Source organism: Rhinolophus ferrumequinum, chromosome 12 (genome assembly GCF_004115265.2).
Source record: "Rhinolophus ferrumequinum isolate MPI-CBG mRhiFer1 chromosome 12, mRhiFer1_v1.p, whole genome shotgun sequence".
Taxonomy (NCBI): Eukaryota; Metazoa; Chordata; class Mammalia; order Chiroptera; family Rhinolophidae; genus Rhinolophus; species Rhinolophus ferrumequinum.
In genome coordinates this window covers 80,237,427-80,263,108 of record NC_046295.1, presented here as the reverse complement: position 1 = coordinate 80,263,108, position 25,682 = coordinate 80,237,427, and the positions used below count along the sequence as shown (strand labels likewise).

The 25,682-nt window shown below is 50.7% G+C and overlaps 1 protein-coding gene across 1 annotated transcript in view; it reads right to left on the bottom strand.

Annotated features, from left to right (window-relative positions):
- CFAP77 (cilia and flagella associated protein 77) overlaps positions 1–25,682 on the bottom strand; it is a 117,253-nt gene that overhangs the window by 5,497 nt on the left and 86,074 nt on the right. Inside the window, exons 4-5 of the mRNA XM_033123366.1 lie at positions 21,773–21,878; positions 17,100–17,201 (exon numbers count right to left, since the gene is read on the bottom strand). Of these exons, the coding sequence (XP_032979257.1) occupies positions 17,100–17,201; positions 21,773–21,878 (208 nt within the window). The remainder of the gene's footprint in view (positions 1–17,099; positions 17,202–21,772; positions 21,879–25,682) is intronic.

Below are 25,682 nucleotides of genomic sequence, written 5' to 3'. Positions count from 1 at the left end.
GGTTACTCTGTTGCTCCTTTTCTAGCATCTAGAGTTGTCTGCTTAGCTAATTACTTTTTAATCTGTTTTTTTCCTGTCTTAACACTTATAAAACATGGCATTAGAAACCAAGTGGCCCTCTGAATGTTCTTTTATCTCTCCTCAAGTTTTGAGCATAATTTATTTTTGTTCAGTTCTCTTTTCATCTAATTTCTAAGAAATTTCTGTTTGGATTTCTTCTTTGGTCCTTAAGTTATTTATAAATATGCTTTCAAATTTCTAGGCAATTTTCTAAGTTACATTTGTGACTGGTTTCTAATTTAATTTCTTTGGTGCCAAAGTAATCTGTGTGAACTAGACGCCTTTGTTAATATTTGTTGAGTTTTTGCTTTTAATGCTTGTTTGGAAAGTTTGATCTACTTTCAACAGAAAATCCCTGTGTGGAACGAACGGCACGTGAAGGTGCCCATGTGATCTGGGTTAGGGGATAAAATGTGGCCGTCCTTTCATTTATGTATTCATTATTTCCCTCCATGAATATTTATCGAGTAACCGCTCTGTGCCTGACTCCGTGCCAGGCACTGGTGCAGTGAGAATCTGGAAAGCTTCTGCTATTCTAGAACCAGAAAACTAGTGATAGAAATACAGTTACATAACTAATTATTCAATTATAGTTGTGCTGAGTATTAATGGTACCTGATTCTGTAAGAGCTTATGATACAGAGGCTAAAACTTTCATCTGGGGGCCAAAAAAGGCTTCCTGAGGAAATAACCTACAAGCAGAGTCACAAAAGATAAGGCAGAGATGGCAGGTGAAAGTGGCCTTGGGGTCCCACGGCAATAGAAAAATGGGCAGCTCGTGGAGGGGAAATCTACAGGTCAGCAGTGCAGGAGAAGAGGCTCAGCCTGCCGTGTAACCAGGAAATAGCACAAGAAAATACCATTTCCCACCCATCAGATTAGTACCAAGGGTAGTAATGAGTAAGAACGGGAACCTCATACGCTACTAAGCAGGGACTCGTTGGTTCACGGTGTGGTGTGCGTACGACCAGACTTTCCAGTTAATGGCAAATCTCCCTCCGGTGGTTGGTAAATCCATACAGTGCAATACTCTGTTTGGTTTAAAGTGTGCCTTCCACAGAGGCACTGTCCAACAGGGCAGCCACTGGCGACCAAAATGAAATCAAATCCAACATTTCACACTAACCACAGTCCACATGCTCAAGAACCTCACGTGGCCAGAGGCTACTGTATAAGCAGATGGAGAATGCGTACACCCTCCCGGAAAGTTCTAGGGACAGCGCTGCTCTAAGGTCTACGTGAATCGACACGTATAAATCTCGAAAACACAACGTTGCGTGAAAGAAAGGTTTCATTTACAGAGTGGGACCTAAGTATGATGCCATTTATAGGACAAGTGTAAAACATACGCAGTGATGCCCTCCTTCGTTCAAGCACAAGTCTGACTCCAGTTGAACAGAAAGATCTGGGAGGAAAGAGAGTGCCCAGAAGTCGTGCCTGACACCGCCTTGGGGGCGGGGGAAGGGAGAGAACTGAGCACAGGGAGGGGGGTTACGAGGACTTCAGTTTCAATTTTACACATGAGGGATTATTGCCTTTTCATTTTTGAAAGATGAAAACACAAAGGGGTGTGGTTTCAAACTGCATTTTTGGAGATGTGACTCGGGGGCAAGGGGTGGGGTGAGCAGGGGCTCCCCTCTCCACGTGCGCAATTTAGGGAGAGTTACTCTGTTACTTATGGATTTGTGTATGATTCCATTCCAACCAAGAGCTGCTGTCAAAGGAAGTTTCATAGCCAGTGGTTAGTGACTTTGGCTCGTGCTAACTTTCCGCATGGCCCCTCTTTGGCAGGCTTGTCCTGCCTCACGGAGCTGGAGTCCATCTCAGTGCCTAAGAAAGCATCCAAGACTGAGGAGGTCAAATGTTGGTTATTTCCTTTTGCCTGGTGGCCATGGCCTGGGGCTGAGTGGAACAGCGTTGGTGCATGTGCTAAAGAGTGAGTGGCATTCTGTCTTCTTTTCGTTCCTGTCTCTTCAATGTCTTCTTCCCTCAGCTGGAGGCCTCTGCTGAGATGGGACAGGAGGCAGACAGAGCCTGGGGCAATGGATTTTCCTTTGCGTCTTCCCCCCGCGGTCAGGCCTTGCTGTGGTTTGGAAAGCCATACCCAGACACATCGTGGGGTGTGTGTGTGTGTGTGTGTGTGTGTGTGTGTGTGTGTACAAACCGGCCCAGAAGAACCAACCCTCCACCATACAAGTTCATGGGCTGAGCAGCTTCCCGTCATGCCTGTTAGAGTCCAAACCCCTGACACATGCTACTAAAAGGGGCAGCTGGGCCAGCTGAGTCCTTGGTCCCCTCTCATTAGCCACATGACGGTCCCTCAGCTGGACACCAAGTCTTCCAGTGCCAAGTCTGGGGGCCGAGAAGGCAGGATTTGAGGAAAAAAATAGCCAGGGAAAAAAAAAAAAGCACAAAAAACAAAAATCCTGCCAAAGAGCTAAAAAAAAAAAAAAAATGACAGCTATAGAGATTTTCAGTTTAGTTTTTTTTTTTCCCCCTCAGTGACAACTGCTCAGGTGACTGGGAGAGATATTTTGCTTTAAAAGATTGAGGGGCTGTCTCCTCTAATGAGAGGCACTTGGAGATTATGGATCAGTCCCAGGTCAGTAATTTCTGTCAAGTTGGGGGCAGCTGGAGGTCAGAGGCCCCCGAAGAACACAAATCCATACGAGACGTCATTGGCGAACAGGCTGGTACTAAGCTCTGATGTAGCAGGTTCCTAGGTTAAGTAATTAACGAGGGCGACCATCTCTCCTGAGACATCTGGTCCCCTAGATTGTTATGCTGCTTCCGGCTCTCATTTCTCTGTGGTCCAAAAATAGACGGAGCAAGGACACAGGCCTGACCCTCCCTGCTGACACACGCTGCGTTTTCGAAGAGCATCCAATTCAGCATAGAAAACAAACTTCCTGCCTCCCCACACACACGCCTAACGTGAGACTTCAGGGAACCGTGCCAGGGGAGGTGGGGAGAGCAATGGCCCCTGAGGGTGAGGGGGGACCATTCTCACCCGATGAGACAGGAGACGGAAGCTCAGGATGGTTAAGACACTGGCCCAGGGAGACTCAGCTCCTAAGAGGAAAGCCTGACCTGGGAAACGGGTCTGAGCTCCACTGACCGTAGGGCCAAAGGAAACACAGTCCTGCATGACTTTGAAAATGGGAATTGAGTTGCTGTCTCCAGAAGCCATACCAGTCTCTCAATCTCTCCCAAGGATTAGCAAAGGCCGCAGCTGAGATCAAACTTGAACAGTGACTCTGTTGGCCAAATACTGGCAGAGAAATAGTAGGGTAACATCAAGATGGGGGTTTGTCCGAACTTCCCCAAAACCCACCTCTGCCTCTGCAGCTTCAGGTGAGAGTCATAATGGATAAGTGGGGGAGCTGAGGACACCCCAGACTCTCCCTCGCCATCTGAGGCCATTTCATGGTGTCCAGTTATCACCCTATTCTAGGTTCCAAAGACAGAATCTGGATGATGAACACTCATCTGACTCTAGTGGCCTATTTTTTTTTTAAGTGGCCTGAACCTTTTTAAAAACAGTTTATATAATTCATAAAATGTACCCATTAAAGTATGTAAATCAATGAATTTTAGTATATTGACAGGAGTGTGCAACCACCACCACAATCTAAGTTTAGAATATTTTTATCAACCCAAAGAGAAACCCTGTGTCCATTTGTAGCCATTCCCCATTTTCCTCCCTAAGCTCCTGGCAACCACTTATCTACTTCCTGGCTCTATGGTTTGCTATTCTGGACATTTCATATCTATGGAATCACACAGTACATGGTCTTCTGTGTCTGGCTTCTTTCACTCAGCATAGTGTTTTCAAGGTCCATCCATGCTTAATTAAGCATGTATCAGTGCTTAATTCCTTTTTATGGCTGAATAATATTCTATTATTCAGATCTCCTACATTTTGTTTATCTACTCATCCGTTGATGGACATTTGGGTTGTTTCCACTTTTTGCCTATTAGTATGAATAATGTTGCTATGAACATTCATGTGCAAGTTTTTGTTTGGATGTTTGTCACCATTTCTCTTGGGTGTCCACCTAGCAGTGGAAATGCAGGTCCCATGGGAAATCTATGTTTAGCCTTTTGGGGAACTGCTACAGTGTTTTCCAAAGGGGTGCACCATTGTTTTAATTCTCACCAGCAACGTATGAGGGTTCCAATTTCTCCACATCCTTGCAAACACGTGTTATTATCAGTCTTTTTGATATAGCCATCCTCCTGGGCATGAAGTGGGGTCTCACTGCGGTCTTGGTTTGCATTTCCCTAGTGACTAACGATAGTCGAGTATCTTTTATGTGCTTACTGGTGATCTGTATATCTTCTTTGGAGAAATGTCTATTCAATAACCCATCTTAAAATTAGGTTATTTATCTTTTCTTTACCGAGGTATAAGCGTAATGTTTACATTCATAGATACAGTCCCTTCTGAGCTATATGATTGGCAAACATTTTCTCCAATTTTGTGCGCTGTGTTTTCACTTTCTTGAGAATATCATTTGAAGCACCAAAGTTTCTAATTCTGATGAAGTTCGTTTTATTTTCCCTTAGTGGGTTATATTTTATTTCTTTTTATATAAAAATCATCTTTATGTAGCATAAAATGACCAGGAATTTTAGGATACTTACTGATTTATGTGAGTGGTCGCCCTAAGGCAGGGGTGGTGGCGAGTAGGCTTTATTTCACCTATCAGCTCTGGCAGAGTGATGAGGGCTGATACCCGTGTTCTGTTCAAAATACTCTCATGAAAAAGTGTGTGGTGATTGATTAGCAAGGTCTGCCATGGGCACGGGAGGAAGAGGGTACCATGATTTTCTTCCAAGAGATCAAAATAGAGTCTCCTGTGTAACAAGGATGAAGAAAGACAGAGCCCCTGTGAGAAGACATCCACGTGTTCGTCTGCCCTTCAGCCTCTCACCCTCTGCAGGCCACCTCGGGTCACCTCAGCTGGGATGGCCATGTGGGTAGGTGAGAACGAGGGGAGAACAGAGAGCTTGAAAGCGAGGAGCCGGAGAGGCCGGCAGGAGGCTGGGCAGGGAGCCAGCTGGGCAAGGGCTCCCTGGAGTCTTGTTACTTACAGAGCGGCCCAATTTGGCATGGGTGCAGGAATCAAATGAGGACCAACAAACGCTCCCACAGTCACCTCAGGGGACAGTAATATGTGCCACTTTTGAAATACTGGTTCTGCTTTTTAAAGCCATTAAATCCTTGTCCGGGATGCAGAGCAGAGGGAGGAAGCTTGCTGGCAATGGTTTTAAATGGGGCCCGTGAGAGAAGAGGGAGTCCCTCTGATGAAACGTTGAGTGTGGCCCTAAAACTGTTCTCAGCATCCACCGGCTCAGACCACCCCTCTGCCCAGCACGTCTGGGCTGCTGTCTGACAGGGTGTCGGGGGCACTGGTTTTCTCCTGTTCCCCCACGGAAGCTCCATCCCGGAGGCCTGCAAGCCTTCCGACCCTCTGGCATCTCGGCTTTCCCTCTTGGCTTCTCTTTGAAACACCTCAGCCCAAGAAGGATGTCACACTGGGAGCTGTTGTACAGCAGTCAAATGCCACCAGGGGAGAGAAAGACCCCTTCCCCATTTCCTGGAGACCTGGGAGCCCCCATCCAACACACACGTGGGCACACACACACACACACACACACCCACCCCAGGATGCAAATGATAACCGCGGAGCCATCACTTGTGAAGCTTGACAGAAAATAATGAGAAACACTAAATCTTTTATAAGGTCAACACTCGCCTTAGCCGAGCAGCTGTCAAACAAGAAAAGAATTTAGCGCCGGAGCCGCGAAACTTCCATCGGCTCATTAAGCCCAACAGGGCCCGGGCCTGGCGTGGCGGAGGAGACGCGGGGCCTTCCGTTTTGTGTCAGTAATTTGCGGCGGAGGAGGCAAGAAGAAACGCCAGCGCCAAAGGGGCTTGGGGGGTGGCTGGGGAATCGTTAGCGCGCCAGGAGCGGCCTCGGCTTCTAATTGGAAGCATTGGGCATTATCAACGGAGGATCTGCCTCAGTTCCCTGACAGCTAGTGGGCCCAAAATGATCGCCCACTTGTCAGTGTAAAAGACCATTAAAAACAAACCATTTTGATTTAATTGGAGGCGGTGCACTGTGGGGCCAGGTGAGGAGGCTCGTCAGCCCAGCTCACCCAAGCTGCCGCCTTTCTCCCTCTGTGATGGGGCCGGGGGTGGGCGAGTGTCTGTGTTTTCCAGATTTTCCGCCTTTCAAAAACTGTCTGAGAAAGGAGTGAATGTGGGATGGAACGAGACTTCACAGCGGCAGTGAGGGCCTTTTTCAATGGGGTTGTCAACAAATGCCGTGACAAGCAGAGCTGCCAGGAAGGGAGGGCCCCCCTTTTCTTTTCAGAGCCCAGATGATGGGAGTCTGCCTGGCGCTATTCTTCTGGGAGGAGGCTGTGAGGCGTCCGGCCGCAAATGGGCACCGGGATGGTCCAGCCGGGCGCTGAGCCTGCCCAACCCACCGAGAAATATCAGGATGGTCATGGTACACTAAACTCCAGTGGAGAGTGGGACCTTTTCTTCTGTTTGAAGTTCAAGTGAGAGCAAAGGAGGGAGTTAGTGAAGACGAGCTGGTGAGACCCTTGGAGGAGGCTTCATGGATGGGACAGCCCCCAGCGACTGGGGCTGGTGTCTCAGCCGTGCTCCCCGGAGTGGAGGCCAAGGCGCTGAGGGTGCCAGCTTGAGAATGCTTCGTCCTCGCAGTAGGACGCGGCCACTTGCTATAAATACTAACCTGAGCGCCTGATGGGTCTCCCACCGGGGCGGAGTCTCTGCGCACACACGGCATCTGTCTGTGCACAGCTTTTGAATCAGAAGATAGACTCCCCGATGCCAGGGGCTGTTTTGCATGTTACTTTTTGGTATCACGAATGCTGTGGGTAATTGATAAATATTAATTGCCGCTTGCCAGCTCTCAGAGAGGTCTATATATTCGTATATTAATCTCACTCCTGTCCTACAAGCAGTGATCTCATTTGCTGCCTACTGCTTCTTCGACAAGACAACACACACAGGGCTGGAGGGGCGTCTTCGGGAGAGCAAGGGGGGACACACCAGCCGATCCCTTCATAAACCTCCACTGCTCATGTTGATGAAGGATCAGGCTGGGAGGAGACACCAGATCCCTGGTGAGCATCAAATTCCAGAGCTCCAAATTTTGCTGCTGAATTTAGACAATGGGGATTCCTTAATTACTTTCTCTGGAAATTTACCTGACAGTGCTTTCTCAGGTAGTGCAAGGTGGTTATCCGGGCGCACAGTTCCTCGGCTGACAGAGTCTTTGATTTTGTGCTTGGTTGCAAATTAAGTCCTTTGCTGAGCCGTCCGTACAGTACCCGTCAGTGCTTATCGCTTATTCATATAGGCTGTTGAACAACTCCTGTGTTAGTGCTGGGAAAGCCGGGAACACCTTCAGATGTTCGGTGTCCGGGGCCCACTGCGGTGGGACGCACACGGTGAAGTTCGGTATTGTCTTTCCCCTTTCCTCTGATTGGAATAATGAGCGGGAAGAATTTTGTCAGGTGTCTCTGAAGAAGAAATAGAAGCTTTCTGTGGCTGACAAGGCCGACCCTGTCAAGTCACAAATAGCAATATTAGAGTTAAGTGTCCTCAGCTAGAGAGTGAGGCCATTAATGCCATCTTTTGGACCCTGTTCTGGGGCAACGTCAACAGATAGGAGAACTTCAAAGCTCTTGGGATAACTCGACTACTAGGGGCACCCTACAGACACTCAGCAAACCTTGGCTGGGTGGCTGGGTGGTTGAACAGATGGATGGATGGTTAGGAGGATGGAGATGGACGGACGATGGACAGACGGATGGATGGATGGACAGACAGATGGCTGGCTGGATGGAGGGATGGTTTAGGGGCCTGGGATAAGGCAACAGAGTCCTTAGAAACACATCTGAGATTCAAGCATCCCAAGAAAGAGCCTCTCCATCTACTTGCTCAGCTTCACCTCCAAGTAGAAGAAGCTTTCATTTTCTTCGGCATTTGTACCTGCCACCTTATAAGTGATTTGAATGGGGCCTAATGAATTGCACATGATGTGAAATAAGACAGTCAAGGCTGCATAAAACAGAGACTTTCTGAAGAACAGGTAGAGTCACACCACACAGGTCATTGCCCCGTTCCTGCATAGTGACTGGCACACACAGTAAGCATTTGAGACATGGCGGCGGCGGCTGTCATCACTGTTATTAGTATTACACAAATCTGATTGCACTGTTTTCCTGAAATTGCCCCCAAGCAGGAAATATTCACAGGTTCTTGTATTAAATGATTCAAGCGACACTGAGGGACATCATCAACCTCAATTTTGTTCAAAAATATGCAGAGAGGCAGTTCACGTTGACAAATGGTCTATGACTGTGAGGAAAGGTAGAGAATGCAGCAGTGAGTGGCAGAGGTCACGGTGTCTGGTGGCCCACTGTCACTGCGACACGGTTTCACTTTCCGACATTCAGAACTCGTGCTCCGAGGAACAACGAGGAATCTAGGCATCCATGAAGACAGTGTCGGACTTTGGGCTGTCACCTACAAGGGGGAGCTGATGATTCCATGGCTCCACAGGGACAAACAGAACCAGGAGGTGGAAGGTAAAAGCAGACAGATGTCAACTGAACTCGAGAAAGAAGTTGCTGTGGACCAAATTGTGTCCCCCTCAAGTTCATATATTGAAGCCCTGCCCCCAGTGTGATGGTGTTTGGAGGTGACGCCTTTGGGAGCCATTAGCTTTCGATGAGCTCATGGGGGTGGGGCCCCCATGCTCGGATTCGTGCCCTCCTAAGGAGACGCACCAGAGAGCTTGCTTTCTCCCTCTCCCTGAGGACACGAGGAGAACGTGGCCATCTGCAAGCCAGGAAGAGGGGCTCACCGGAAGCCCACCAGGCCGGCGCTCTCATCTTAGACGTCCAGCCTCCAGAACTAAGAGAAAGAAATGCCTGTTGTTTAAGTCGCCCAGTCTATAGTGTTTTGTTAGAGCAATCTGAGCACATTAAGACAGAAGTTCACAATCCTTAGGGCTGTTTAACAGGCGACAGCCTGTCTCCAACAGGCATGCTTCATTTTGAAGACTCAATGTGCTTCATATCAGACGTATGAAACTAACCAGCTGCCACAGGAAATATATACTGTAACTCTAACTGTGTAAGAAGAGTTGACATTGACCCCAGGAGCTGGGGGAGCTGCTCACTAGAAATGCAGGCTTGGCTGCTACACAGGCCGGGATCCTGGGGGGGACCCTGGAATCTGCATTTGAAACCTCTCCTCCGAGAACCCCAGGCTCAGCCAAGTGTGAGAACGGTTCATTCACAGGAGCAGACGCCAAAGACGTGATTGTGGCCTGGCCAGGCCCATGGCAAGCACTTCACCAGCACGACTGCACTGGACCTTCTCTCTTATTGTTCCCACTTTACAAATGCCGACGCGAGGCCAGGCTGGGACCTGGAGCCGGCTGTGTGGCTTCCAGGACCACAGGTTCCTACCTCCCTCTGCTTGTCTCTGCCTCACACCTTTTGATACAGCGAGCGAACCCCCGTCAATGGCCTCTTTCCTCTTTAGCCTTGGGGCCGAACTGCAATTTAAAAGATGCTCAGGGGTTTTATCAAGGTCTAAAAGCTTTCAGGGCAGTGGGCAGTTTTGTTTATTACACGGGCTTAAATCAGCCAGAGCAGGGCTGCCACAACCCTCTGGACACCTATAAAAGCCTGAGTTCCTGACCGCCCTCCACTTTCCTCGCCAGGCCCTGCATTTAGCCCCCACTGGCCCCTGGCCAGGTCATTGCAAGGCCTAAGTATTTATCAGCTGTTCCAGGGCCTGGAAGCAGCCAGCCAGAGGGTCCAAGCTCCGACTCTGCCACATGAACCTGGGGCACGTGACTTGAAGCGTCCAAGCTTTAGCTTCCTCATCTCTGAGACAGCATGCCTTTTCTCTCCCACATCGCGTCAGAGTATTGACATGAAATGAACTCGTTCATCAAAACACGCAGCCTGGCACCAAAGAGGTGCTCGGATGTGGTGTGGGGTCAAGGTTGTTATTGTGGCTGCCAGCTGGGGATGCCGTCTCGGAATAGCTTCTTGGATGCTCTTCCCTCTACGTCTCCAGCCAGTGGACTTTGGCCAAACTGCCCATATTTTTTTTGCAATGCTCGAAGGGATCATTTCCCAGGACTTCTTTGAGGAGAGGAAGAGAAGAGGCCAGGAAAACATCCCCACCGTCTTGCTTTCTCCCCAGCGAGTGTTCTCTGATGCCAGTGCACTTGGCATCTAGGAGGGACACTGGGAAGGCTGCATTAGCTGCCTGCGGCTTTTACATGCAAAGGCACTAGCCTCTTGATTCATCTCACCTGCACTTTTGACAAACCTTGAGTTTATCTGAGTCAATCATTGGATGCTGTTTATCTGCTGGGACTTGCTGCTGGCCACGTGCTTCAGATCCCATCACACTGGTGGCGTTGGTGCCTGGTGACAGAGGCTGACAAGCGGGAACATGTGGAAATGAGGGATTCATGGGTGACATTGAGGAAGTTATCCCAGAGGTGGCAGACAATAACCTGAACTCTTCCTCAAGCCTGGGAGATTCTCCTTAGATCGTGGAGGATTTATTCTCTTGGGGATGAGCTGGAGGAAGAAATTGGGGACCCCACAGTCCCATCAACTCCCAAAATTCAACAGGAGATTCTCGCTATCTCTAGAGATTAGAAATATATAGCTGATGCCCAAACAAGCTGTCTTATTCTATTTTCTGCTTGATGTTCAGCCCAGAATTTGACATATTTTCGTGCCCAGTGGGGGAGAAGAGCTTTCTGGATTAAACTGAAAGTTCCCAGGTGCTGGTAGGATTAAGGGGACAGCCAGGCTGTGGGTCCCTAAGATGGAGGGCTGGTCCTATGAGCAGTGCCAGCTGCCATGTCCCCTGGGATGCCGGCCTCTCCCTCCGTGCCCTGGGTTTCCCCCAGACTTCTTGAGATTTCTTGAGCTGCTCCAAGAACTTGGATGCTTTGTCCCCATTCCCAGAGCTTCAGCTCTGGCTATTTGTGACTTGCCATTATTCAAGCAGCAATGTCGCCTCATGAGCAGGTGTCTAACAATTCCGTACCTCTGAGGTGTGGGATTATGCAAAATCAATTAAGTCCCTGCTTTTATCCCTCGGGTGAGCCTGCTCCCCTGCGCGGGGATCTGATTTATAATGGGGGGTTCTGTATTTAGGGAAGAAATGTCAGCTGCCTCAGGACCTCTGACTCACTCTTCCTATTGCCCTGTTTCCATGCGTGACACATTCCATTCCTGTGCTCAGTGTCTGACCCGGCAACGTGGATATTCTTATTCTGAGGCAAGAGAGTGGCAGGATTCTTAAAATATATCGCTGGTGCGGGATCTCGGGGAGAGGCAGACCCCCTTCCTGGGTCCGTGAGGAGTGATTTGGGGCTGGACACACCTGGACAAGAAGGGTGTCTTTATCTGAACGCTGTAAGCCCTTTGGAGAGCTGATGGCCGTGGCTGGACAGCCGAGAGCCCGCCTGGGTTTTAGTTGAGTTAACTTTCCAGCCGGCTATGATTTGTGAGAGAGCTTAAAGGTGGGAAAGAAAATCCTTTTCTTAGATTCAGCAGCTTGCACTAATCAGCGGCATCTCTGGGTGTCCCTGCTTGGCTGGCTCCTGATTTCCCCCTCCCCCCCTCCGTCTCCTGTTTTATTAGGGAGCCAGGGGCCCGGGAGACCCGAGGCAGGGTTAGTCTTCCACAAAGAGAGGAGTCTGATCCCAGCACATTGGGAGCACAAGAGCTTGTAAATCAAACTGTTAGCTTAATAGCTTGAGCCATTATTCTAAAGCAGTGGGGCTGAAAGCAAAAGCCAAATGAAAATAGTCAATTTGTTCATATTTTAGTGACTGAATGACTATGTAATATCAGGGGGTGTCAGCCCTGTGTTGGAGGAGGCGGAGTGGTTGGGTGGGAGTGGAGACCTGGACATGCTTGGGCAACACCCCTCCACCCCCGCAAACAATGGATTTTGGGTCTCCAGTTGTAAGGTGGACTTGGCCATGGAGACCTGGACTCGGTGAGTCAGCCGCCGTCACGGTTGAGGCAGAGCGCTGACCTCTGACCCGCATGCCTGATGGGAGCTGAATCTGAGAAACCAGGCGTGGCCAGTAACACGGATGTTTCAGGAGCCGTGGGGGAGGAACTGTGCTGAAGGGGGGCGTGAGCACAGGACAGGCGCCCCGAGGGGAGTGCAGGCGGGGCCCCTGACGTCTGTCCTTGAGCACACACACCTGTAAGGATGAGCTGTCTCTACCCAAACAGGGTCACACGGCACGTGTTCATCCCCCCCAATAATGTCAGGAAAGTACAGACTAAAGTCATGATTTTCAGTGGCTGTGTAATATTTCATAGTATTATACATGATCTCTATAATATCAGTATAATATCATATATTCAAGCCATCGCTTGACTGGCGGCATCCAACCTTTCATCACCGTCGTTGGTGCCGCTGTAAATATTTGGTGCACTCGCCTGTTTGTCTTTGGGCTGTTATCACTGGCCGTCTTTTTGTAAAGAAAGATAATCTATTTGGGGGTGGGAGGATTAATATTAGGTGGCCATAGGCTGTGTGGTTCAGACTGGGTCACTTTTGAGAGTAGACGGCGGCACTGTTAATAGTCCTGCCCCCCAACAGGCCCAAAGGAGGGCTGTCCTGGGCCAGCAGGGGAAGAGCCTGCAAAGGCAGGTGAACAGGTGGGCCGGCTGGTGCCAGGACTGTGTAGACGGGTGATTGTTACGGTGATCGTGCCCACCCCCATGCTTCGGTTGCCAGCTAGGGTTAGTGTCTCCCCACCATTTCAGGCTGCAAACACTGGTCACCCGGGGAGTAAACCTTCTCCAAACTTCCCCATGGAGCCATTCACCTGTGCAGTCACCCGTCTGTCTGTCTGTCAGTCCACCTCACTCCTTGCCAGTCACCAGCACCACAAAGCAGCATATTGTTGGTGCTGAGAACGGGGCCGGCTGCAGGGGGGCTCAACAACAAGACTTGTGAATGAATGAATGAATGAATGAATGATCTCCAGGACCACCCTCATGGCAGCTGCCCTCTATTGGTACCTCAATAGGGGTGCGTTCTGCTAAATGTTGTACACGTATGCTCTCGTCAAATGCTCCCAGCAGCCCTGCGGGGGGGACATTACCAGCCCATTTTATGGAAGAGGAAACAGTCTTGGACAGGTAAAGCCACCCGACAGGTGGGGAGTGGCAGGGTTGCCATGTGACCCAGGTCTGGCTGACTCTGGAATCACGCGCACACACAGACATACCACGCCGCTTTCCTCCTCTCTCGCTCCTTGCTCTGCCCTGGGGACCCCAGCACCCCTCGTAAAGGGCATGTGAGCCCAATGCCACCAGACACAGAGGGTGCCGTCCCCAGCCCAGCGATCCCTCCACTCAGAGGTGAGGTGGGAAGCGATGAGTTTACGCCTCGTCCCCCAAATAGGAATCTGAGCTGTCCCCCAACAGTTGACTCTTGGAGGTTGGGGTCTGCCACCTCCAAGAGCCCCTATGCTGCCTCCCACATGGCTCCTTGACTAGTGAGCTTGGGATCATGGAATCTTAGCTTGGAAGAGACCCTCCAGAACTAGCCCTACCCCTGTGTTTTCAGATGAGGAAACTGAGGCCCAGAGAGGTTCAGCAGCCAGCCCAGAGCTCTTGGCTTGTCACAGTGTCAGTGTCCTGGCAGAAAGGCCACTCGCCAGCTGTTGGCTGTCTCTCCCTCTGGGCACTGGCCGTCCGTGGCAACTGCTGGTTGCAGAGACCAGAAAGAAACACGGAGCCACCGGCAGCCTGTCTCTGCCGGGATCCCGCGGGGCCCGACAAGGTTTCACCGCATTAAGGGATGTGTCTTCTCCTTTTCTTGGTCCCTCTCGGGCTCATGACCCCGCTAAGGGCCCCGTGTAGTGCCGGGCAGCCTGTTGGCAGGGGCGCCCCCCTCGTGGGCTGCTGGGGCTGTGTAGAAGCCAGATAGTTCGGCTGTGTTGACCAAGCCCAAGGCGCGGCCTGCCTGCTGCTTTTCCATGTGAAAGGTGTTTAATTATTTCTGACAGAGTTCAGTGGCGACATCTGTTCGCAAGCGGGGAGAGTCCATTTAGGTTATCCATCACTGTGACAGGTTCCACTTTTTTGGAAGCGCTTTTTCCTTTCATAATGGGGCCAGGCTGGGGAGGGTGGAGTGTTGGACCAGCAGCGCCTCGGGGCACAGACAAAGGCCCTCGTGGGGCTTGGCATGACACTGCTGTGGACAGCAGCAGCCCCACTCTGGACGCTGCCGGCCCTCTGAGTCCAGACCCAGTCAGTGGCTCGGGGGTGGTGGGTGCTGGGACATTTCAGTTTGGGAAGGGGGTTTCATCGGGTCTGATAAAGGCTTTACAATTTTTCTGTCATTCTGGGCTATACTTGTCACTCGTTCATTCATCCACTCCTTCATTCATTCCACAGACATTTACTGACCACCCATTCTATGCCAGGCACCGTGTTGGGCTCTGGGAACACAGTGGGGGCCATATCAGGAATGGTCCTAGTAGGCTCGCATTTTATTGGGTAAGATGGACGTTGAACAACTAATTGCCCAATTAACTAATTAATTGCGGTGTGGATAAGTGTCTGTCGTGAAGGGACATAAAGGAGCCCTTTGGTGGTGGGGAGGTTCCCGCTGGGATGGGGCCAGACAGTGAGGGAAGGAGACCTCAGGAGGTATCACAGCCCAGCTGTAAAGAGAAGAGGCCTAGGCAGCCTGGGGCTGAATCCAGGATCCCCTCCTTACAGGGCAAGGTCCTCACCTCTCTGAGCCTCAGTTTCCACATCACTAGAATGGGACACCATATCTGTGAGATTATGCTTGTCAGGCTCTTGGCACTCTGGAAGAGCTCAATAAGCACGGGCCGTTTCCCCTCAGGGAGTGGACTGAGCAGTGCGTCCACAATGGCGGCACTCTGGGGTCTGAGGATCTGTCCTGGGCTGTCACGGGTGGCGCTCAGGGATGAGCCCTGCTGAGAGTCCTGCAGGGGAACTTGCAGAATCCGTGAACATCCCGGCAAAGATGAAAAGCGCCCAGGAAAGCCGGGGCTTACATTCCCATTCTCTTTCTCATTATTCCTATGACATGATGGGTAGGACATTCAATCTTGGGCCCTGCAGGCAGAGGAACCTGGAGGCCCGGAAATGCAAACCCTGTTGCCTCTCCTCCTGCAAGGGGACAAGGACACTGGTGTGAAATTATGCACATAAATGACTTAGCCCCAGGCCTGGCATCGGATGAAAGTCGGCATTACAGGCTGGCCACTGTCGTCATAATGGTATTTTATAACAACAATTGAAAGACTCAGGGAGACAGACGGAGAGCTGAGTGAAAATAGAAACTCACTCGTGTATTTCTGTGCTCTGACTCTGGCCAACTGTGGGGATATGGGCATGTGACACAGGACTTCCTGACATAGGAGAGTCAGTGTCATCTGGGGTGGGAGAGGGACAGTTCCCTGCTCCGCTTGGGGAGACCCCAGGAGCCCTCCTTTGTCCATGGCCTTGGGAGCTCCAGGCAGGTTCTCAGCCAGACGAAGGGGCTGAGAGGGTCAGGTCAGGGAGTTGGTGCTGCAGAGCAGAGAGTCGTGAACCCCATCCCTCCCAGGCAGCACCCCTGCGATGCCTGTACTCCCACAGATGTCGGGAAAAGGAGAAAAGAGCAAAGGTGGAAAGGCAACGGCCAGAGAGGCCAGGAAGGAGGCTGTGGAGAGAAACTGCTGAGAGAGAGCGAGAGTGAGAGCAAGGGTGAGAGAGAGAGAGAGAGAGAGAGAGAGAGAGAGAGAGAGAGAGAGAGAGGGGGGCCGGGAGAAGGGGTTAAAAAGGCAGGAAATGGGGCGAGGAGAAGCCAGAGCTGAGTGGCGCTGCCAGGGTCGGGGTAGAAGAGCCAGCAAGCAGCGTCTCAGTGGCTCCCACCACCTCCTGAACAGCCCCGATCATGTTCCTGTGCACGGAGGCGGTGTGGGCTGACAGGCGGGGGGGCGAATGGTCAGTGACATATGCTGATGGAGGCCACTTGGGCAGGACATGAGAAGCCACATCAAGGGGGCAAGCAGGCTTCTCCGGCGAAGCTCGGCACCTTGTTCGACTGCATTAGGCTCAGGAAGGCATGGGCCCCTTCATTGTCTAAATTGCAGTTTAACTCAAGACGGCGGCTGGGCCTGCGCTGGCCAGGAATGTGGCTTTGTGCAGCTGTCTTCCTGGGGCCAGGCGCGTGCCCTGTGGCCCCTAGAAAGGCTCACTGGGCCAGAGCTGGGCATGCACAGTGCCCCTCCATGCTGAAGCTGCTGTCCCCAGATCTCCTAGTTCCCGTCCTCTGCACAACGCCCATCCGGGTACCTCTGCAGGGTCACACGGCTGAATGAACACCATCACCATCAATCCTGAAGCTGGAGCATGGCAGCAGCTAGATCACTCTGGGTGCGTGTCATGCCCTCACGTCAGCCCCCCAGTAGACAGTTGCCCCCATCTCCCGAGGGATGCCACCCTGCGGGAGGTTTAGGGCTGGTGGCATAGAGCTGTCTCGCGTCCCCAAGTCCCCAGGGCAGGATGTGGTGTGTCGACGACCCCATCGGGAGGTGGTCCGCCCCTGTGGGCAGACACCCAGGCTCTGCAGGCAGACAACCTGGGGTTAGCTCAAATCCAGCATTCCCCGCATTCGCTGTGTTTCCTGTCTGTGAAACGGGGACATAGCAGCGGCTCCCCTACAATGACGTGAGGACTCAGGGAAGTGGAGCTCACAGCTGGCACTTAGAAGTGCTCAAAATACGTTAGTTAATACCATTAGTTAGTTAATACCACAGTATTATTACTGTCGTCGTCGTTATGCCACGCAATGTGAGCCCAAAGAACTCCGCTGTCTAGAGGACAGGTACAGACTGGGCAAGGGGAGCGACACCTGCCCGGTGGGGAGCAGCGGCAGTGGAGGTGAGACTGACCTTCTGGAAGTGAGGCAAATGCCAGAGGGCATCCAGCTTCACAGGCGGCTTGTGCTTCCTCAGCTGACTGCTCCTGGTCTCATACAGCTTCCCAAGGAACACCTGCAGGCCAGAGAAATGAGAAGGGAGGATGCTTACCTGGCTGCCAGAGAAGCCCTGGCTGAGATGAAGGAAGCTGTGGGCAGAGGGTTGGGATCCCTGGTGTTGCAGATCCACGGGTCACCTTTCTCCTTGACCCGGCCCTTCTCTGAGTCTGATTTCATGGCCAGCCCTGGCCATAGCTCAGGGGGAGGACCACGGGATGCCCGGAGCCTGTTGTTCTGGTTTCTGAGTTGCCCCTAGAACACGTGGGGTTCTGGCATGTAGCCGCCTTGAGGGCAGGAACGGAGGCTTAGGCACCCTTGTAACTCCTCCTCGGCTAATAGCCCTGCCGGTAAGTAGGAGCTCTACCGTGTGTGAATGGAAGTTGCATGAATGGAAGGATTGTTGCCCTCTCTTGGGAGCAGGGCCCCACCGTGGCCCATTTGTGGAAGAGGAAGCAGACTCCTTTTGGGGAGGGCTTTGGGGGCGCAGTTCAGAGCCCTGGAGGTCTCTGCAAGTGGGATCTCAGGGGCGCAGAGGAAGTCCTGCTCCTCCTTAACTGCGTGCCCCGTGCCCACCCACGGATGCCAGCAAACCCATAATTGGGGTGCTAGAGCTCATGGGATATGTGTCGTGCCTGAATTGTGCCCCTGCCAAAGTTATATGCTGAAGCCCTAACCCCCAATGTGGCTTTATTTGGAGGTGGGGCCCTTAAGCAGATAGTTAAGGCAAACGAGGTCGTAAGCATGGGAGCCTAACCTGACAGGACCGGTGTCTCTGTAAGAGGAAGACACAGACCAGGCATGTCACACAGAGAAAAGGCCATGCGGGGACACAGTGAAAAGACAGCTGTCTACCAGCCAAGGAGAGAGCCCTCAAGAGAAACCAACCCTGCTGGCATCTTGACCTTGGACTTCCAGCCTCTGGAACTTTGAGACGATAGATTCCTGTTGTTTAAGCCACCCAGTCAGCGGTACCTTGTTATGGTGGCCCCAGCAAACTAAAGCAGGGTCCAAGGCCTCCTCCCTCCCAACCCTTGGGGGAGGGGCCCGGGGCAGTTCCATGCACAGCCAGACCTTAGCCCCCGTGATGATCTTGTCAAAATACAAGGATCCCTGGGGGAGTTAACAGGTATACAAGGAGTCTTATCTATACCTAGAGCTCTGTGTAGAGTGGGGGCCCTCCCCCTGAAGCAGATGAGAGAGGCAGTCCGGGAGAGGGCAGTGGTGCCCATGTGACCCAGAAAGGATGTGCCACTGCAGAAATGGGCATAAGAAAGGGCCACAAGATCACTGTCACAGGCTTCCTGGTTCTGCAGGTTCATTACCTCAACGTCAGTATGTAACACCTAACGGTTATGAGTCTACACCTCAGGCTCTAGGCCCAGTACCTTGCCAGCATTCATTCATTCATTCAGCAGATGTTTATCAAACATTCATCACATGCCAGGCATTGTTTTAGGAGCTAGGAATACGTCACTGAATAAAACCAAGTCCCTGCCCTCATGGAGCTAAAATTCTAGTGGGAAAAGCAATAAACAAACACAGTAATTCATTTTAAAATGTCAGGTGGTGATAAGTGCTTAAAAAAACTGAAGCAGGGTAAGAGGTCAGAGGGTAACTGGGGGCAGATGAAGTTTTAGGGAGTCAGGAGCGGTGCTCCCGATAAGGTGACATTTGAGGAGAGATTGCAGGTGGGGGAGGAGTATGAGAGGAGGATCCCCGTCCTGCGGGCTGTGACCCCTCAGTCTCCAGGAAGCCCTTACACAGCCTTGTGCCGTGGCCGTTCCCGGGGACAGGGCCATGGAGCCTTCACAGGGCCTGGAGCTGAGCCCAGTGACCGTCTGCAAGAAACGTGCCGGGGCTGTTTGTGGCTGTTCATGCACAGGTTCATTTCCCAGGACGCTGATGCAGCCTGAGCTTGGGGGCTCCTGGTGGCAAAGGGTCCCTCCCACAGCAATGCTTGGAAACGTTGGAATAGCGTCCTTTTCTTGTATACTTTTTCTTAAAGAGGACCGCCGAAATGTTGAAGTTCCAGGCCCCACAAAAGCTGGATCTGCCCTGGGTTTCACCAGGGTAATCTGTCTCTCCTTCAAGGCTGTTTTGTCTGAGGGCAGGGCCTGATGAATTTTTAGCGTCTCCCACGATAAAACCCCTCCTATGCTTCAGGCACACAGGAGACGCAGTCGATAAATAAGCCTAACTGAATTTAATGGAAGAGGCAACCACCCCGTTGAATCCCGTGTATTGATTTATTTCGTTAATCAGTTATATTAATTTTATTGAATGTGTCTGTGGAAAGCTTACAAACCCTTTGGCTCAGGTATACTCTAGAACAGTTTTGAAACTTTAACTTGGAACCAGAGCAGAGAGGCGGTTGAGCCAGGGGTTAACGAGCTGGCCTTCAGGATCGGAGGGACACAGGCAAGTCTTGTCACCTCTCTAAGCCTCAGTTCCCTGCGTTGGAAATGGGGTACCGATGCCTAACGAACTGTAGGATTTTTCTGAGTTAAGCTGTAGGCAGTGTCTAGCCCAAGATGATTGCTCGCTAAACAGAAGCTGTTACCAAGAATTTCATTTGGGGTCATCACCGTCCCAAATCTGGACATTCTTAGCTGCTAAAGAGACAGGCTTTTCCTTGGATGGCGGCAATTTGACCTTGCAAACTGACCACCTTATCGACCCCAATAAATTGTTTATCAGCCCCAGACAACCCTCCCCAGCGTCCGGTGGGGCTGGGTGTTCATAGCCATTTGTTTGACAACGTGGCAGCCACACAGAATCTTGGAACGGGACGATAACTCCGGGGTTGGTTCAACAAGTGTTTTCTGAGTGTCTGCTGTGTGCTAGGCATGGCGTCGTGGGCCCTCATTTAATCTGAGCCCTGTTTTTGCTCAATGAGGAAATTGAGACCCCGACAAAGTGTTAACTCACTCGAAGTCATATCCCCAGAGCTGGCGCCGGGTCCCAACCAGTGCTTGGCGTTGGAGCCATTGACATTAGCTACTGAAGGGGGTGTTCTGTTGAAAAAGGAGGGGCACAGGATACGGGGTTGTCTCTAGAGTCAGAAGAGGGGTCCTCGGAGGCTCAGGGTTCTGTGGGTTTGCGACACTCTGACTTGCTGTGAAATAGCTGCTGATTAAAAAACACGACTCGCAATTGTCGCTATAAAGCAGTTTGTAATGGCAATGCCCCCTCTGGAACTGGTCATTACCACAGCAAGTTGACTCTTTCTTGAGCCATTAACGAATAAACTAGTCACGGGCTGCTTTTAAAATGTTATTACCACACTCTGCTCTTTAACGAGCTGGCATCTTGGATTCCACGACTGCTGAGAACGCTGGAAGGGGCTGGGGCTCCCTGCCATCCACGGGCTTGGGGACACCTGGGACCCTCTGTCCCTCCGTGCCTCTCTGGCCTGTCCTGAGGGCGCCAGGATCCTGGTAAGGCTCTGACTGCTACCCAGGTTGGCCCTAGGACATCTCAGGCACTGCCCCTGAACCCCGAGCTTCCCTGCCATCAGCAGGAGTGGGACCTCACCATTGGGAAAAGCCTGGACCCAGGTGGGACACACCTGGGTCCAGGCCGCTCACTCGGGGGAGCCTCAGTTTCCCCATCTGAAAATGAAACAAACAGACGATCTGATGAGACCCCAATCTCCGGGGGCACTTAGGACAAAACGCAGGGGGACAGACAGGGTATGCGCTCGGCCCCGTTCCCTGCAGTGTGGAGGGACAGCAGTGTGACTGTTGTGACAACCAGAGACACTGAAGTTGCGCTTCTAATGAAACCCATAAAGCGCTAAGTGAACATAAAGCGATTCTGCTTTGAAGGTGAACAGTCTGTCTCTACTGCCACTTGTACCGTTAGCAGTTGGCAGTGTTTGCACGTTGTCTGCCCTCAGCTCCCGTTCCCTGTGTGGGCACCATTGTGCCTGGGAAATGGGTGATACCCACCTGTCGGGGTTTTGAGAAGCATAAAGAGATGGTGTTAACAGGAAGTGTTTATCATGGGGCCTAGTCATTAATTTGAAACAAAGTATATTCCTAAGGTTTCATAAGTGTGCTCTTTATAGCACCCACCCAGAGTGCGTCTCTGTGCACCTTGCCATCTTAACCTTGTCTTGATGGACAGTGCCTGGCACATTTCTGTCTAGGCCAGGTCACGTTAGCCATGATCTGGAAACCATGATCTGGAAATCATGGTTTCCAGATGTGTGAGGTCATGCAGAGGTTCAGTGGAAGTGTCCCCAGGCGGGAATTGGGGACGGGTTGTAAGGTTCTAATCCTACCTCAGGGGCACACAGGGCCAGTTCACCCGTAACCTCAGCCAGAATCTTCCACTCTTGGGTCTTAAGTAGAGGTTGAACTTGATCATCACCAAGACCCTGTCCAGCTCTAAATTTCTGTGAGGCCTGATCAGCACAGCAACAAGCAACTTGACTGCCCCACCCTGTAGCCCTCCACTCTCCAGCCCCACCTCCTACCAGAGATACAGATGCACCAAGTTCAGTCTCAAAGCTTTGCCTGAGCCAGCCCTTCCCTCCCCTCCCACGCTAACAATCGTCCACTCAGGAGTGAGGGCCGCCTTTACCTTGTGCTTTCTTTCCAGTTTAATGGCTTTCTGAGTAGCCTTTTGTTCCTGCACCCACAGCTGCTGGTACCGGTTCTGCAGTAGGTCAAAGAAGGGGGTGGAAGGCCTGTGGGGAGGAAGTCCAGACAGGTTTGAGGTCTTGGCAGGGCCAGCGGCACTCTCCCACGAGGGCACCTGCCTGACTATCCAGGCTACAGGGCAAATCCTTCTCCCCAAGGCTCTGGGAAGCTCTCCCTGGCGTTCTAAAGCCAAAGAAACAGGTGTCTCACATGAGCCATTCAACACACATTTATTGCACACCAACCAAGTGCTGGGCCTGAGATGCTGACAAAGACCCTCTCCTTGACCAAATTTTAGATAAGCTACTTGGAGCCTTCTTCTCGACTAGGCCCTTACCCTTGGGTCGTATCCTTGGCCTGCTGAAGACAGTCTTAGAAAAGAACCTGCTAAGTTAGTCCCTCCACCCCACCATCTGATCATCCAGACCCACCTTTACCAAGAATAATTTTAAGTCAGTTTAGCAAGAATCCCCCTACCCTCCATGTCTCCTCTTAGTAAGTTTTCATCTAATGACCCCCCACTCTGCTCTTTGACTATGAATCCCCACTTGTGTTATATTCAGAATCGAAGTCGCTTTCCTCGTTTGCAATAGTACTGAATAAAATCTGTCTTTACCGCCTTTAGATCAGCTCTTGTTCTCTGACAAGAGTTTGCAGCCAAGCAGCACTTACCCTCTGCAGAGTGTTTCGTATGCCCCCCCCTTCACAACACTAGAAATCGGGTACTGTTATTATCCCATCCTGGAGATGAAAGGGTAAGGTCCCAGGGCAGGGGGGACAGTACTGCAAGTGAGACCTGCTTAGGATAACCAACTAGGTGATGAGGGCGAGTTCTTTGTGGAAGTACCAGAGCTAATAAATGCAGGAGGAATGACAGAATCGAGGGGAAGGGACCCACTGTGTTACAAGTCCTAATAAAATAATGGATTTAGGTAATAATTATCAATGGCTGCTAAAATGATTAGGTGGACGGCAGATGGTGAACTTTCTAATGGATGGGTCAGGTGGCAGCAACTGAACCAAATGATCAATTTTTTTTTTATTGTGGTAAAATACACATAACATGACATTTACCCAAATGATCAATTTTATACTCACTGAAAGTGACAAATAGACACTGTGCTGGGAGTGACACCATAGGAGGTACCCAGCACCACCCACCAAATATTTATGGGGAAAAGAAAAAACAAAAGTGAACCTGAGGATGATCAAATGTCTAGACCAGAACTGCAAATAAAAATATAGTGTGAGGCACCATGTAACTAAATTTTTTTTCTAGTAGCCATGTTAAAAAGAGTAAAAAGAAGCAAGTAGAATTAATTTTACTAATATATCTAAAATATTGTCATATTACTATGTAATCCCTTTAAAATATTAATGAGATATTTAACAGATCGAGTTTTTAGATTTGAATTTAAATCAGTTCAAATGACATAAAATGGAAAATTCAGTTCCTCAGTGGCCACATTCCAGGTGCTGGTTGTCACCTGGGCTGCGGCTGCCCCACTGGACACACAGCTCTCAGACTACCTACCACCGTTTACAGGAGCCGCAAGGGACAGAGGACGCCATCCACCAAGTTCAGAGTATGGGACAAACCACCGGACAAATGACTCAATCACTTCAGCAAAGAACATTGGAGAAAAGAGAGGATGAGGAAGTGAGACAGACTTAAGAAACACACCAACCAAATACAATATGTGGACCTTGTTCAGAGCCTGAATCAAACAAACCAACAGTGGAAAGGTATTTGGGGGGGGCAAGCAGGGAAAATGAACACGAGCTGAGTTTTAGAAGCCATTGAGGAAATACTGCAAGTTATGTTGTGTGTGGTGACGATACTGACTATTTATGTTAAGTCTTTATCTGTTAGAGATACATACTAAAGGGTTTGTGGGTGAAATAATATATTGTTTAGGATTTGCTTTAAAAGAGAAACTCCAGGAAATAATAAAACACATAAAAATAAAATAATGTAAAATGAAAAGATGACAGAAGAATGGCAGGATGTAGCGATAATGGTTGAAGTTGTGAGATGTGAAGGTTGATCCTGTTATATACTATTGCTACACTTTTGTGTACGTTTGAAAATTTTCGTAATAAGAACTAAACAGAAAGAAAAACAACAACAACCAGGGACTAAAGCTTATCGTTTCCCCCATTCACTCCTTTCTGCTCTTCCTTTGGCTCCTAAACAGTCTCAGCCACCTTCTCCACCACTCAATTCAAGTCTGAACTGGTTATTTCCTCATTTCTCTGGGCCAGAGGTTGTCAGATTGTGGTGCTTAAGTATCACCCGGGCCCAGACGTTCTGATTCAGGAAGTGGATGGGGGCCCAAGAAATAGCATTTTTAGTAAATAGAGGAAGTAGTTCTGATACAGGGTGTAGTGGGTTCAATAGTGGGCCCCCAAAAGATATGTTTCCATCCTAATTCTCAGAACCTGTGGATATGACTTTATTTGGAAAAAGGGCTTTTGCAGATATAGTCAAGTTAAGGATCTCAAGATGGAGTAAGCAATGAAATGCTTTTTAGGGCAAGCCCTAAGTCCAATGACAAGTGTCCTTATAAGAGACTCACAGAGGAAGGACTCAGAGAGAAGAGGAAGGCCATGTGAAGACGGAGGCTGAGATCAGAGTGATGTTGCCACAAGTCTTAGAGCTCCTGGGGCCCCCAGAAGCTGGGCGAGTCAGGACTAGACTCTCCCTAGAGACTCCGGAGGGAGCACGGCCCTGCTGACACCGCGATCTTGGAGTCTGGCTTGGTCCAGGACTGGAACAGAATGTGTTACTGTTGTTTTAAGCCACCACATTTGTGGTCATTTGTTATAGCAGCCCAAGGAAATACACAGGGGTTCCTCAGCCCACACTTTGGGAAGGAAACTGCTATGCAGATGAGCGGCGTCCAGAGAAGGTCCTGTGACTGGAAATCATAGAGCCCTTTATAGCGGAAGGAAGCACAGACCGCCTTTTGTAAACTATGCCGTGTGCACGGACCCCCGGACCTCTGGGAGGCTTGTTATCAGCACGTTCTGGGTCAGGGAGTCTGGAGCAGTGGAGGTGCTACATCCAGGACCCACATTTGAGGCTTAAAGCCTCAGCGGTCACCGAGTCCCACCTGAGTGACTGGTCCCTAGCCCCTGAAGTCCCAGGAAGCTGCAGAGAGCATTCTGTGCAGGTGTGCAGGACACTGGGGGGAGGGGACACAACCTGTATCGTTTTCAGATGCGCGAGCACCCCGGGAAAGGGCCAAGCCTCTGCTCTTACCCCTTATTTCACAGACAAGGGATGAGGAAATGGAGGTACTGCGACCCCCGAGATCGTATGGTGAGGACCTGAGGCTGCCAGCCTCGAGCTAGTCTTTGTGTTTGGTTTGGCGTGCACGGTGGTCTTAAAAGACTTTGAAATCCATGTAAACATAACTGTGGGGACAGAGTCCCAGAGAGCATTTTCTAGTCTCTCGGCCTCACGTGGAAAGGTGCTGGCTCGGGTAGTAGATGGCCATCAGCTGTGACTAGTTGGCCATCAGCTGTAACCAGTGAGCCATTGGCCACTAATTTAACTGCCATGGCTGTACTACAGGGTTGGTTAGTTGGTTGGTTGGTTGGTTGCCAGAGAAGCAGACTGTGGATTGCGGTTAGCAAGCGTGGATGGCAGATTGCGGATCATGTGGATCCTACTTCCTGCGTCTCACCTGGCCGCCAGTGGGACTGGGGTGCAGGAAGACCCCTCGATGGGATACTGACAGATGTTTGCTTTTGTGTCTCGACCAGCCAGCAGCGAGAATATAGTGGTATGACTCCCCTATCCATGGCTCCGTCGGTGTTCCTTTTTGGCCTCACCATATTCTGTT